The 13,382-nt window shown below is 48.6% G+C and overlaps 1 protein-coding gene across 1 annotated transcript in view; it reads left to right on the top strand.

Annotated features, from left to right (window-relative positions):
- Epas1 (endothelial PAS domain protein 1) overlaps nt 1-13,382 on the top strand; it is an 83,271-nt gene that overhangs the window by 62,172 nt on the left and 7,717 nt on the right. Inside the window, exons 7-10 of the mRNA XM_059248373.1 lie at nt 5,658-5,764; nt 11,121-11,268; nt 11,848-12,062; nt 13,086-13,273. Coding sequence (XP_059104356.1) covers nt 5,658-5,764; nt 11,121-11,268; nt 11,848-12,062; nt 13,086-13,273 — 658 coding nt within the window. The remainder of the gene's footprint in view (nt 1-5,657; nt 5,765-11,120; nt 11,269-11,847; nt 12,063-13,085; nt 13,274-13,382) is intronic.

Here is a 13,382-nt window from a genome sequence, read left to right as displayed (position 1 = left end):
AAGTTGCTTAGCCAGGTTGAGGAAAAAGTCTTTCCCTCCAGCACCCACCCTCCCAAGGATGGCCAGCGATTTGCAACAGTCTTCCTGCCCCAGCATCCTGAGTGCTAAGGATGCTCTTCTCTACTGAGCACTCAAACATAGGAGTTATTAGTCTGTTTCTTAAAATACCATGTATCGAAACTATTATATCAGAGAAGGAAGAAAGGGTGGCTAAGAGTTCTGAGCTTGAGATACAAGCAGCTTAACAAAACCACAGTGAATTTGTAGTACAAAACAGAACATGCCATTCATCCAAGGAAGACCAAAGTCATTGGCAAATCCTTTAAAGGGGCTGGGATTTTAAATTCATGTGGAGATGCCATCTAGTGGCCAAGTAGAAGAACAGCAAAGAAAGCCAACTCAAGAAGCAATGTGCTCAGCAGTTAATAGCGCATACTGCTCTTGCAGAGAAACTGAATATTGGGTCCATCTGTCCCCCAACCCCCACCCTGACATACATATAATTACAACTACTTGTAACTCTGCTTACAGGGGAATCCAACCTCTGGCATCTGTATTCACATGTATACACACACACACACACACACACACACACACACACACACACACACAAAGTAAACCTTTGGAAGAAAGATTTATGGTGAAGTCATTTTAGTCAAAGAGCCCAGGAACAATAAGATGACTGAAGTGAGGGGAGAGTTGAGGCTCGTGAAAAGAATACCCATAAAGTAACTGGTGAGATGTTTCAGCAGAGAGAGGCTCCTGCTGCCAAGCCAGAGAGCCCGAGTTCGACCCCCAGAATAACCCACATGGCGGAAGGACAGATCCAATGTTCACAAGTGCTCTTCTGGCCTCCACACACATGCCATGGCATGCACACCCATACACGTACACACATACACACAAATAAATGCAGTTTTAAGGAGGAAATGATAAAGAATCAAAAGGTGTGAGACACGGATGTGTGAAGACAGCCCCGAGGTGTTTTAAGCTCAAGAATAAAACAGACTGGCTTCAAGCAAATTAGTTGTAAGATATTATGTTCTTTATCGCACATTGGCGATGTTTGATAAACTTGTTGCTGCTTTTTCTATAGGACGGTATTGTCTTAAGTTCAGGGTTTTCTTTTGCAAAAACTGTGCACGGATTCTGGTGTATACATAATAGATTCTAAGTACTTTTGCAGGCCTGTCCCTCTCGTGTTATCATGTGCTTCTTTAGATCTAAAGTTAGGCTCTAATGTGCTCTGTGTCCTTGTACCTGCTCAGCTGACAGTGTTCTGGAATTAGCCCTAACTGTGTTTGAATGTGTAAAAATACTCATGTGTTATCCTGCCTCATCTAGACTGCTGGAAATGGTCTGCAAATTCTCTCTGGAGTTTATCTCAGAGTTTCCTAGATCTCACAGCTCGAACCATTCCATGATCTACTTCTCACATTTCTCTCATACTGTTTGTAGGGTTTTGTCTACTGAACCTGCATGCAGGGCAGGACTGGTCTAGAAGAGAGAGCAGGCTACCTTCCGCTGTATAACTTCACCCTACAAACAGACAACACGGCTCACACAGAGAAGAGAAATAGATTTTCCATTAACCACAGAGCTCACTGGATAGACTTCATATAACTGGGCAGTACTTTAAGTGACGTGCAAGGTTTAAGGGCTGTTACTTAATGCAAACACAATACAATATACAAATAGAATCTATATAAAAGTGTATTGGAATGAATAGGTCTTGAAGTCTGAGTAGTGAATGATCTAGATATCATTAAAGAAATGCATTGCCAATGCTTATAAACATACAGAAAGTAAAATGAATGTCTCAGGGTTGTGAAAGTGTAGAAGGAAAATGCAGACTTGAGTGGAAGCATTTATTAGTGGGAGCATTCTTGGGAAAACAAGCAGGTGGTCCAAAGGTGCTCAGGAATTTCATCATCATAAAGAGTTCCAATACTCCGTAGACATCTCGTTTACATGATTAATTTGCTTAGCAAACCCTTTACCTCTATAGGGAACAGGGGTAAATAGCACCCAGGTCTTCCTGGTCTCCAGGCAGTGGCATCTGAAACCAGCGAGCTCTGTCCCGCTCATGAACAACCTATGGTGGTTAACAGCCGGGACAAATAAAGTGAGCCCGTGAGGCATGTGGCTGGTTTCTCCTGCCTCTTGAGGGGACGACACTCAGAAAATAATTCTCTTCCTAGCCTTGTTCTGGTAGGCCATTCTGTACAGCACTTCTAGACATGTATTTTTAACACACCATGCCTTATTTGTGTGCGTCTGTGTGTACTTTTATGTATGATTCGCTTGCCTGAGGTCATGCTTCTAAGGTCAGAGGTCAACATTGGGTCTCTCTCTCTCTCTCTCCTCTCTCTCTCTCTCTCTCTCTCTCATTCTCCACCTTGGGTTTTGAAATGCTCTCGCAGTGAGCCAGGACTTATGGTTTTGGCTAGACTGGCTGGCCGGTAAGCTGCCAGGATCTGTCTATTCTACCACCACACCACCTCCTACCCCAGCACCAGGGTTACAGACATGTTCTGCCTTGTAACAGCTTTTTACACAGGGGCTAGGGACCTGAATAAGTCATAGCACACTTTACAGGTGCATCTCACTTGGAAAGTCGAAGCCCTCGATGGTCCACATACTTTCTCGGTGTAACACTGACTTCAGAACCAAGTAACCTTTTCACTACACATTGCCTATTTCCTCTTTTTCTTCCTCTCCAGCCTCCTTGTAGCTGCCTGGCCTTGTCTCTGCTCCCTTCATCTTTGGTCCACTACTTTTTCTGCTCATCGTTAAAGAATACACTCTGTCCTCAGCTTCGGGATCTGATGAATTCAAACTTTACCCATTTCCCTCTCCTCTCAGAGCAGCCCTGAGTTGACTCTCAAGTTCGTAGGTGACCCCGACTGATTCTTCTCCCAGTGAGTCAAGGCTCTCTAATTAGGAAGAAAGAAGTGGTTCCTCCGCCCTGATGGAGAGAGCAGATGCCACTCTTATCTATCAGAGCCCGCTCTTGTGCAGCCGGGGAAATGAGCTGGGAAGGTCCCAGGGGCCATCCCAGCGACCCTATAAACAAGTTCAGTTCCTTAACCTCTCTGTGGCGTCGCTGTGCCTGTGCTTGGGGGCAAATGGCCATTAGCTCCAAGTTGGGGCTTCCTGGCTTTGTGAAGTCTTGACGACCCAAATGTTCTGCGATTGTGTTTGGGCTGTGTGTATTTCCCAGTTTTTACAGTAGTCTGTTTAAAGGAACGAAGAGGGATATTAAATATTTATTTTGGCTGACAAGATAAATGAAAGCTGCTAGTGGGAAGATAACTGGCAAGTCTGAAATCCAGGTTTGTTTGTCTTCCAGAACTTTCCCATTGTGTGCCTTTGAATGGATGATACAGTAATTATGAAGCTAATTATAATATTTACTTGGAGCATTTTGATGGAAAGATCCTAATCATGAAAGGAAATGGGATTCCTTCAGGAGAGAGAATTATCTCTTTCTTAGAAGGCCAGTGGATTCAGTGTTAAGGGTTTCTAGAAAATTCTACATCTGCGCAGTCAGACTGGCCAATCAGTGACCCTATAAGTGGTTACCCTGTTGTCACTACAGTTCTGATTCCCAGGCAAAGTTTAAAATGTATTTGACTTACCGAGAATGCCATATGGTGGGGTTCACAGACAACACTCTTCTCTCCTCATCCTCCCCCAACTGCATCTGGGCTTAAGTGCCTTTGGGTGCCCACTCCAGGGTCAAGGCTACTAGTAACATGTCCATGGTCAGTGAGCCTGGAGACCAAGCGGGGACGAATCGTCCTGCTGTGAAGATGGCGGCTGACACACATATTCAGCCAGCCTCTCGTAGGGAAACCACGGGGCTGAGTGAGCTGCACTTGAGCCTTTTGCTCGGTGGAGCTAACCTTTGTTTGACACAACTTGGACCTCCAGCATTGTATCTAGTCAGACAACTTACCTCTTCTCTGCTCACGCAATAGCAGGCACCATGCAGAATGGAAGGATAGGGTGAAGATTATGGCGAGCTGCTAGAGGTACTTGTGTGTGTGTCCATGCATGTGCACACACATATAAACATGTGTGCAATGAGGTGGCCAGTCATGCTTTAGGAAGGAAAGGAGGTAGCAGTGACCAGGTTCCTTAATGGTCTTGGACTGGCAGGCCTCAGTTGTACCTTAGCTACAAAGAGGCCATCGGTTCAGTGCTTACTTAGCACTCCCTGTGCTAAGAGGAGAAAGCACAGGCTGTAGGAGACACATGCATCCTCCCTAGAGCCACTGCACATGGTCTTTGGGACTCTGCAGGGCCTAAAGGAATTGGAGAAGGCTCTATGGAGAAAGAGAGGCCTCAGGCAGACCCTGCAAGAGTTAAGGCTTTCAGACAGTTGGAAGAGAGGAGGCCAGGACAGAGGGTACACGGCACACTGCAAGTGAGCTGAAAAGTTGCTTGGAAACCAAGACTGGACTCTGGAGAGACCCAGAACCCGGTCAGTTTTCCCTAGCGCAGAGAGGAGGAGGCCTAAAATGACCCTTCAGAAGGATGGAGTGTGAGAGCCACATGCATGTCACCCGTGTGGATGGAAAGAATACGGAACAGCAAAGTGAGCACATGTGACTTTTGTTTTCCTTTCCTTGTAATTAGCCTCTGCCCAGGGGACACAGGACACAAGTGTGTCCTAAGGAATGTGCTCCCAAGTAGGACTATCTTAATGAGACCCTATCATCAGCTCTGACTTGTGATATGCTGGGTAAACGGGACAATGCACTCAGGAGAGAAAATGTATACTGTGTCAAAGATGGAGAAATAGGACACAGGCATGACCTGTGACAGAGACAGTTGCCAGTACAGTGGTTCTAGGGCAGGCTTTTGTTCATTCAACTATCTCCACACAGAAGGCTTCAGTGCTTCTCCATGGCTCTCCATATTTGCTAGCTCCCACCAAAACCAGACACCATGCGGAATGAACACATCCCCGCTCGGTGCAGTCCTGCCCTGTTCCGGCCTTGCTGCCTGTTCACCTGCGAGGACTGGTTTTATGTTTCTTCCCCTGAGCAACCTCTGTCCTCTCCTCTCCTGGAGATGAGGAGAGATGAGCAGAGCAGCCACTGGAGACATACCTAGGGTCCCAGATGGCACCTGAGAAGCATCAGGGGGCGACACTATAGCACAGGTACTCTCCCTGCCTGGCTCCTCCTTGCCAAGCTGTCTCCTCACCTGGACCACAGGATTCCCGTTTAAATGCTCCCCAACTTCTGCTAGAATGTGCTTGAGCTGGGAGTCAGGAGGCCTCAGCTCTTGTTCCTGTTCTGACCTGGGGACCTGCACAGAGATCAAACCAACTCTGGGCCCTCCTGGATCTCCACGCATTCATCTGCATGAACCGGGAGGTGGAGCTGTGTGGCCCCTTCCTGACCCCAGGACTTCTTAGATAGTAGGCTGTGTGTGCTGTGGAGTCTACTGAGCTAGGACTTCAGGAAGGGCAGGAGGTGTGGGGTGGGGATGACCCCCAGTTGCAGGCCCAGTGTGATGGGGTTTTGCTTGAATAAATAATGGTATGACCAGGACTTTCTCGATTGAGCTTCTGGAGCCCCTGATTGCATACTCTCCAAGTTCATCTGGTCTTTCCTCCTCACCTTGGTTTCTTTTTAATTCAGAATCATGGAACTGATCGGTTACCACCCTGAGGAGCTACTTGGCCGCTCTGCCTACGAGTTCTACCACGCCCTGGACTCGGAGAACATGACCAAAAGTCACCAGAACTGTGAGTTCCTAGAGTACCCTTGTGTCCTTGTCATCTGCCCTTGAGGAGTATGACTAGCAAGGCATAGCCTTGATTACCTCCTTCCCAGAGTCGCCATCTTGGGTGGCAGATAAGGTAGATACCTTCAAGATGGTCTGAGAATCCCAGCCGCCACCAGCCTGTCAACGCTTTTATGCAAATTAAGGAAAGACTCCAGGCTCCTCTCAGGCAGTCAGCATTCTGTATGACCCTGAGGGGCAGCCCTGAAGAACATCATCTACAAGTCAGTGTATAACCAGCTTGGGCCTGGGCTAGAGCAGCAAGTACCTCAGCAGAGAAGAGGGGTCTGAGAGAGTTCAGAAGAAAGTGGGCTTGCTCTGGATCTGTTGTAAGGGCAGAGGAGGAGAGGGCTAAACAGAGAAGGTGTTAAGGGAGAGGGCTGTCCAGCCAGCGGAGTGTAAGCATGCAGGGAAAGTCTGCATGGTGAAGGGACTCTGGAATGGAGGCGTCCAGCAGACCCTCTGTCATGGAAACATTCTGTGTCTTCATAGACCACACATGACCTAGGTGGTACTTGAAATGTAGCTAATGCAAGGAGATGCTTTTACTAAGTTTGATTTCTCAAGAATTTAAGTAGCTTTACTTGGCATGTGACCACCTTCTTGGACAGGGTGGTTCTGTAATGGTCCCTCGGCCTGCTTCCCCATGTTGTCTTCTCATTTCTAGATGCTCCAGGGTAGTTTCTCTGAATCCATAAATCTCATCACCATGTAAGAACCTGTACTTGGTCCTCTGAGGACTAGGGATTGGTAGACTTGATCTCTTCCCTAAGGGGTCTTGTTGTGGAGGAAAAAGGAGGCTGAGCTCCCCGAAGCTGGGTGACTTTTAACCTTAGCATCTCTCACGGTGTCGGGGAGGGGGGGGGCATTACAAGCACCAAGTGAACGATAATCTCATAGATATTTGGGAGAGAGAGCATCCAGCATTGACACTAGTCCAGACAGGGTTGATAAGAGGGTGGAATAGGAGGAGTCAAATGGGCAAAACCCCGAGAAGCTTCCTGGCAGCCATACTGACAGCACAGGAAACGGAAGTGTGGCTTTCAGTTCCTAGTCCCGAGTCTGTCTCCCGTTCCTCTGTCTCACTGTTGGGACAGCTAGAGCTCAGATCCGCTAACTGAGCAGCAATTCCACAAGCTGGGTACAGCATGCTTTCCTCCCTGTGGCCTTTGAGTTTCGTCTGATCTAATAATACAGCAGGGACCATTATGGTACCACAGACAAGTCTCCCACTGTGATCTCAGGAAAAAAAAATACCCAAAGACAACAGCCTCGATCCAGCCCCACTCAGGGACCCAGGGATGGCAGAGAGAGACCAGGGTGCTCCCGGATGCCATCACTGTGGCCCAGCTAGAGATTGCAGCCTTCTCTTGGAGGGACCAATGCTTTTGTGTTTCCCAGGGGTTCCCCACTCCCATGGCAGGTTGGTAGAAACACACAGCTGTACTGCCCAGCTCTGGCCCAGCTCAGCAGCTAGTGCCTCGGGATCTAGCTTCCTTCCTTTCTTGGCCTTCTAAGCCAAGGGGTCCATCAACTCAGGGAGGCAAGGGTTTTCCTTTTAAGTATCTGGGAATTCTGGGATTGGACAGGACTGTACTTTGTCTTCTGGGGAGGGGTGAACAGAAGAAGCACAGTCAGTGGGAATGGCCATATGGAAATGCTCCTCCCCCTTTAGAGCTCCTTGATCTATAAAAAGAGCTAGCAACAAAAATGTTGGCCCTATCAGTTTTGAGGCTGACTTCTGGGGGAAATACGTTGGAAAAACTTTTTGGTTGGATGTTGTTTTTACTTACTCCATATATTTAATTCCCCAGCACACTTAAAGAAAACTCACAGTTCAAATATAAAGTACAGACTTGGGGTTGGTTGGTTGGTTGGTTGGTTGGTTGGTTGGTTGGTTGGTTGGTTTTATTGTTGTTTCCTGGTGGCGTTAAGTAAAGCTGCCCTGAGCACAGAGGCCTCTGCTTAGCCAATGGTTGTGCATCAAGCCAAGGTTACCTGGGCTGGAAACAGGGTCAGTGTCAGTTGTGAGAGGGGTCTCCGCCCCACCTCCCCCTGCAAATACAGTTGGACTATAGATCGGCACTCATCCCCCGGTCAAGGTGGAGGCTCCTGGTTAGAAGCGCGTCAAAGTTACATGTCTCCAATTCACCCCCGTGTGTCTCAGCCTGTACGTGTTTCCCATCAAAATGCCTGGAGAAGCTCAGTCCTCAACCAGATTTAGATAATTGAAAGTCATCATTTCCAAATGGATTACTAATTTATACGCTGTTACTCTCAAAGGAGGGGGGGGGTGGATTCTCTTTGTTGTGCTCTTAGGAAAACAAGATTAAAGGCCATAAAAAGCCTATCTCCCTACCAAGTAGCAGGCCCCTCACCAAGGCTGGCATTAATGAGATGATTAGAATGCTGGTGTGAATTAGATTCTACTGATAGAGCAGGCCCCTGCCTGCAATTATCAGGAGTGCAGTCACAACCTCTGCTTGGTGAACTGTTTCATCAAAAAGACTAAGAGCCTTGAATGTAGTTTGCATTAAGAACTGTCTAAACGAGTTAACTCCAGATTTGAAATCGTGCAAGAATCGTTTCCCTGCAGCTAGGTGATCTCCAGAGAAAGGGGCAGCAGAGAAGACCAAAGTTCCTTCTTGGCCCAAGGAACCCATGATGGTTTAACAAAGTGGCCGTAGCAGATTTTGCCTTCTCACTTGTTTGTGAGCTCAACATACGTAGTCAGGGAGGATTGATTGTCCCGGGAATCAAAAGACCTACTATCGAAACGCTGTTACTATTGTCCTGTGCAGTGTGAATCGAGTCACAGCCTTCCTGGCCTGAGTCTCCTCATGTTAAAGGGTGGTGTTGCTCCTCCCTACGGTACAATATTCCATTGAAAAGATTAGATTAGGATGACACAACCTTTACTTTGAAAAATAGTTTGGCTGCTTCTGATAATAAAAACCTGGTCATAGCATTTCCTCTAAAAGTTTCACTTCTAGCTACATTCCTGTGAGAAATGAAACTAAGTTCAAACAAAGATCCGGACACAGAGGTCTATTGCAGTTTTATTCACAACAACTGAAAACTCAAACATCCAGACGAAGGGATAAACTAGTTGTGGTATGCCCATACAGTGAGCTACTACTCCCCCATGAAAAGGGGAGGAGACACAAGAAACACCGGCAGCGATGGAAACCTCAAGAACCCACTGATCAAGTATAATGAAGTCAGGCACTTGAAATAAACTTGAATGACCCTATAAAAAGTCTACAGTGGTTGTCTGGACTCTGAGGTTGGAACTAGGATTAGTTAGGCATCTAGGCATTGGCGCTGGGGGAGATGAAGTGCTTTGTGCCTTTGCTGAGGTGATAGCTACATTGTGATGGTATTTATATTTGCACTATATGTTTAACATGGGTACATGTCCATGGAAGGTAAATGAAAATCCAGTAAAGCTTGTTAGGGAAAGGCAAATAAAGTTGACAATGAGACTCTAACTTAGACTCTTGAATCTGAGACTGTCGTGCAAGTCAGCAATAATGTTTAGCGAAAGGAAATCTGTGAGGGCTTCAGTCGCTGCAGATGTGAAATGGGTGTTTTACCTGATCTCCCCAGGTGCACTATGTACCGGGCCCAGAGCTCATTGTCACAAGGACTTGAATTCATCTCACGAGGCAGCTATGGGCTCTGCGGAGGAATGCATACGTGTAACTCTCAGCCATTCCTGCCCCTCACTGGTGCTGGTTAAGATTTTCAAGAGGTTGAGAAGGGCCGAGACACAGATTATGATCAGCATGACTATGCACGAGGCCGTGTCCCTCTACCATGCAGGACTGATGGATAGGAAGATGGCCCATGAGCTGACCAGGAAACCCGGGGAGACTGTCTAAGGGGGCCTGGATGTTTTCTCATAGATCCCCCAAAGACAGTGCCTGTAAACAGAATGAGTAATACAACCAGGACAGTATCTACGCACTGGACATTAATAGCGTGGGGACGAGGAGACTTCTAAACATCTGTGTAGCTGACGAGGCGGGCAAGTCCATTTGATCCTCAGCACAAACAGCAGTAGCATCCTGGACGGTTAATAATGACAATGATGGACATTACTAGTCACAATACCACAGTTTGCAGAGGAGGAAACCACACCAGGATTGTTCCTTCCCCAAACTCCCCATGCCAGCAAGCCCATCAGACCTCTCCCCAGTTCTCTGTGACCTGTGCGCTCCTGGGCTTGAGCTCCCAACAATGAACTTCCAAAAGATCGGAGCAGATAGTTTAAAAAGCGAACAGACATTTCTGAAGTCAGCAGACACTAGGGGACAGGAGCTTTTAATCTCTCTCTCTCTCTTTCTCTAACAAAAATGGAAAATGCATTTGGAAATGGGGAAGAGGACAGTCTGGGGTGTTTTTAGACAGTGATAACACATGTGGAATGAACTCTTAGAATAATCTAGAAGAGGAAAGAACTCTAAGCCAGCAGTCTCGGTGGGTAGTTGGGAGACAAGTTTAAAGAACTTCTCGTGGCTAAGGAGGCTGTGAGGAGGCTACTGGTCCTGGGTTACAGGCCTTTCTTGACCCTGGCTGACACTATCTCCGCCCCCTAAGTGACAGACCTAACAGATGACCTTGAAAGTTCAAAGGTCACAATTTAAAAAAAAAAAAAAAACAGACCTCAGCTGAGTCTCATGGTACAACCCTGAGTCCCAGTTATTTTGGAGGCTTAGGCAAAAGAAATGCTAAGTTTAAGGCCTGCCTGGGCTACAGAGTGAGTTGGAGGCCAGCCTGACCAATTACGGAGACCTTGAGTCAAAATGAAAACGGACAGTTGGGGATGTAACTCCATGGTAGAGCACTTGCCTAGCATGTGTATGAGACCCGCTGTCCATCCTTCACAGTCGGGGAATGGCGACGGGTCTGCATCCCTGCAGTGGACCTTTCTCCAAGATGCATTCTAGCCGCTACCGCCTGCAGAGGGTGATTGAAGCCTGTGAAAAAGCAGGGTGCTGCTCTTGGTTATGTTCCCACTGAGCTGCCTGGGAATCTGATAATGAGGGTTTTGAGGGGGCATGGCAGAGCTGTAGAGTAGGTCATTCCCGCACTGGGCAGGCAGACCGCCTATTCCCCTTTTTAAAATCAAGAGTTGGCTGAAATGACCTCCGACCTCCCTCCTAGCTCTCTCTTTCCAGTGCCTGGTGTCCATCTGGCAGCTCTGTCCGTCCCGCACTCCCCCCCCCCTCCACAGGTGATACTTCCTGTGGGGTCTGAATGTGTGCTGCACATGCTCCTCCACCTCTCTCATCTCGGCCCCCTTTCTTCCCTAGTGTGCACCAAGGGGCAGGTGGTGTCTGGCCAGTACCGGATGCTAGCCAAGCATGGAGGATACGTGTGGCTGGAGACCCAGGGGACAGTCATCTACAACCCCCGCAACCTGCAGCCCCAGTGTATCATGTGTGTCAACTACGTCCTGAGGTGAGGAGGGGAGGGGGCGGGGCACCCAGCCTCTCCGTGCCCTGGGCACTACCTCCAAAAGCTGTTGGCCGTGGGTGGGAATCCTTCTGTGAGGGGTTTTCATTGAGATCTGAGGAGCAGAGTCCTGGAGGGTTCTCATCTACCTTTCGCCTTGTCTGTTATGGTGCCATGCCTCTGACTTGTGTTAAGGGGAGAAGATTGTATACAGCAGTTGCTTAGTATCGTGTGAATGGGAAACCAGAGCTGCTCGGAGGCTATGTCTCCCCCCTAACCCCCCCCAAGAACACGACAGGGAGCCATAGCTATTATGAAGGAAATTGACAGAGCATCCCGGCCTCTTGTACACCAGCAGCTCAACGCACAGTGTAGCCATCTGAAACAGCCGTAGGTAGAGGTTACTCTCGTGTCTCTGCTTCCACGGCTCACAGACTTTGATCCTTTCCAAAATGTCAACGGTATCCCTGCCCACCTCTTTTGGTCTGAGAGGTTTACCTATTGGACTTTCTGTGTCTGGGGGAGCCAAAGGCTTTGGGAAAAAAAAAAATGCAGAAACTCTGAACAGCTCTCTCATGCCATTAGTGAGATTGAGAAGAACGATGTGGTGTTCTCCATGGACCAGACTGAATCCCTGTTCAAGCCCCACCTGATGGCCATGAACAGCATCTTTGACAGCAGTGATGACGTAGCCGTATCTGAGAAGAGTAACTACCTGTTCACCAAGCTGAAGGAGGAGCCCGAGGAGCTTGCCCAGCTGGCCCCCACTGCAGGAGATGCCATTATTTCTCTGGATTTTGGTGAGCACTTCCTAGCCCTAGCTGAACCCTGACCCCTCTGAGACTGGGAACAGTTCTTCTTAGGACAGGCCTCCGCAGACACACCTTCTCTAAACCAGAGCTACACTTGATCCTTGCCCAGGTGCCAATCACGTGTTCACGGTCAGGCTCTGCCAGGCACAAAAGGACCCCAAACTCCCTGGCCACTGAGTTATATGCCCTCATGAAGGGGTAAAAGGAGGTGGACAATGAGATGGGTCCATTCTCCACCTGTGGGAGTCTGAGTTGAGGGAGAGAGGCTTTTCTGGGCCTGTCTCGAGAGATGGTAGATCCCCTCACGTATCTCAAAGTACACGCCCTTATTTAAGTGGAAGGCTAAGGAATAAAGCCAAAAACACCAGTGAGGACATCCAGGCCCAGGATGAAGCCCTCAAGGCTGTCTGTGTTAGAACGTTCTCCTGTCTCACTGGAAGAGAAGTCACTGTGGTCCAGGCAGAGTCCTCAGCTATTCTGACTTCTTGGAGTGTACGTGGAAAGGCCTCTTCCAGGTCACACCATACCCCATGTCTCCCCCGGCCCCCAGCCCAACTGTGACTGCTGGTCTTTGCCGTTTCTCGTCCCCTGTGATATGTGCGATTCAGAGGCCACAGGAAAACTGATGTCTCAGAGAATGATAAAGGGCAATGAGCCCTTGCATGAGACACCTTGCAGCCCCTAGCTTCATGATGGCACTAAGACAAATGGCCCCGTCAGTCTCTGGTAACTTCATCTACATTCTGGAGTGTTCTGAGGGATCCGCTGCTTCTAGTAAGTTTAGTCGACTCTGAAAGCCAAATGCTGTTGGGACCTGGTCTCATTATAAGGAGTCCCCATATTGAATCGCAGCTCTGGTCAAAGGCTCTTTGGTCCTAGCTAGGCTCCAGGGTACTGAGGGTGTCCATCCCAGGCCCACTTTCAGGACCTTTGTGAAACTTCTGGGCTCCTTCCTCCCTGGGAAGAACCTAGACCTGGTGACTCTTCACCAAGCATGTCTTGTCTTTACAGGAAACCAGAACTTTGATGAGTCATCAGCCTACAGCAAGGCCGTCCTGCCCCCAGGCCAGCCTTGGGCTGCAGAGCTGAGCCACGGTGCCCAGAGTGAGTCTGGGAGCCTGCCAGCCTTCACTGTGCCCCAGGCAGGCTCCCCAGGGAACACCACCCCCAGTGCCACAAGCAGCAGTAGCTGCTCCACGGTGAGCCCCACCCTCGGGGGAGCACACAGAGCGGGCGGGCCCCTCATGCTCTGCTGCCAGATCCCTGAAAAGACATTCTGAGACTTATTGTCCCCGTGAAGTTATTGCA

The sequence above is a fragment of the Peromyscus eremicus genome, chromosome 22, assembly GCF_949786415.1.
Source record: "Peromyscus eremicus chromosome 22, PerEre_H2_v1, whole genome shotgun sequence".
Classification (NCBI taxonomy): domain Eukaryota; kingdom Metazoa; phylum Chordata; class Mammalia; order Rodentia; family Cricetidae; genus Peromyscus; species Peromyscus eremicus.
This window is presented reverse-complemented; position numbering and strand designations above follow the sequence as displayed.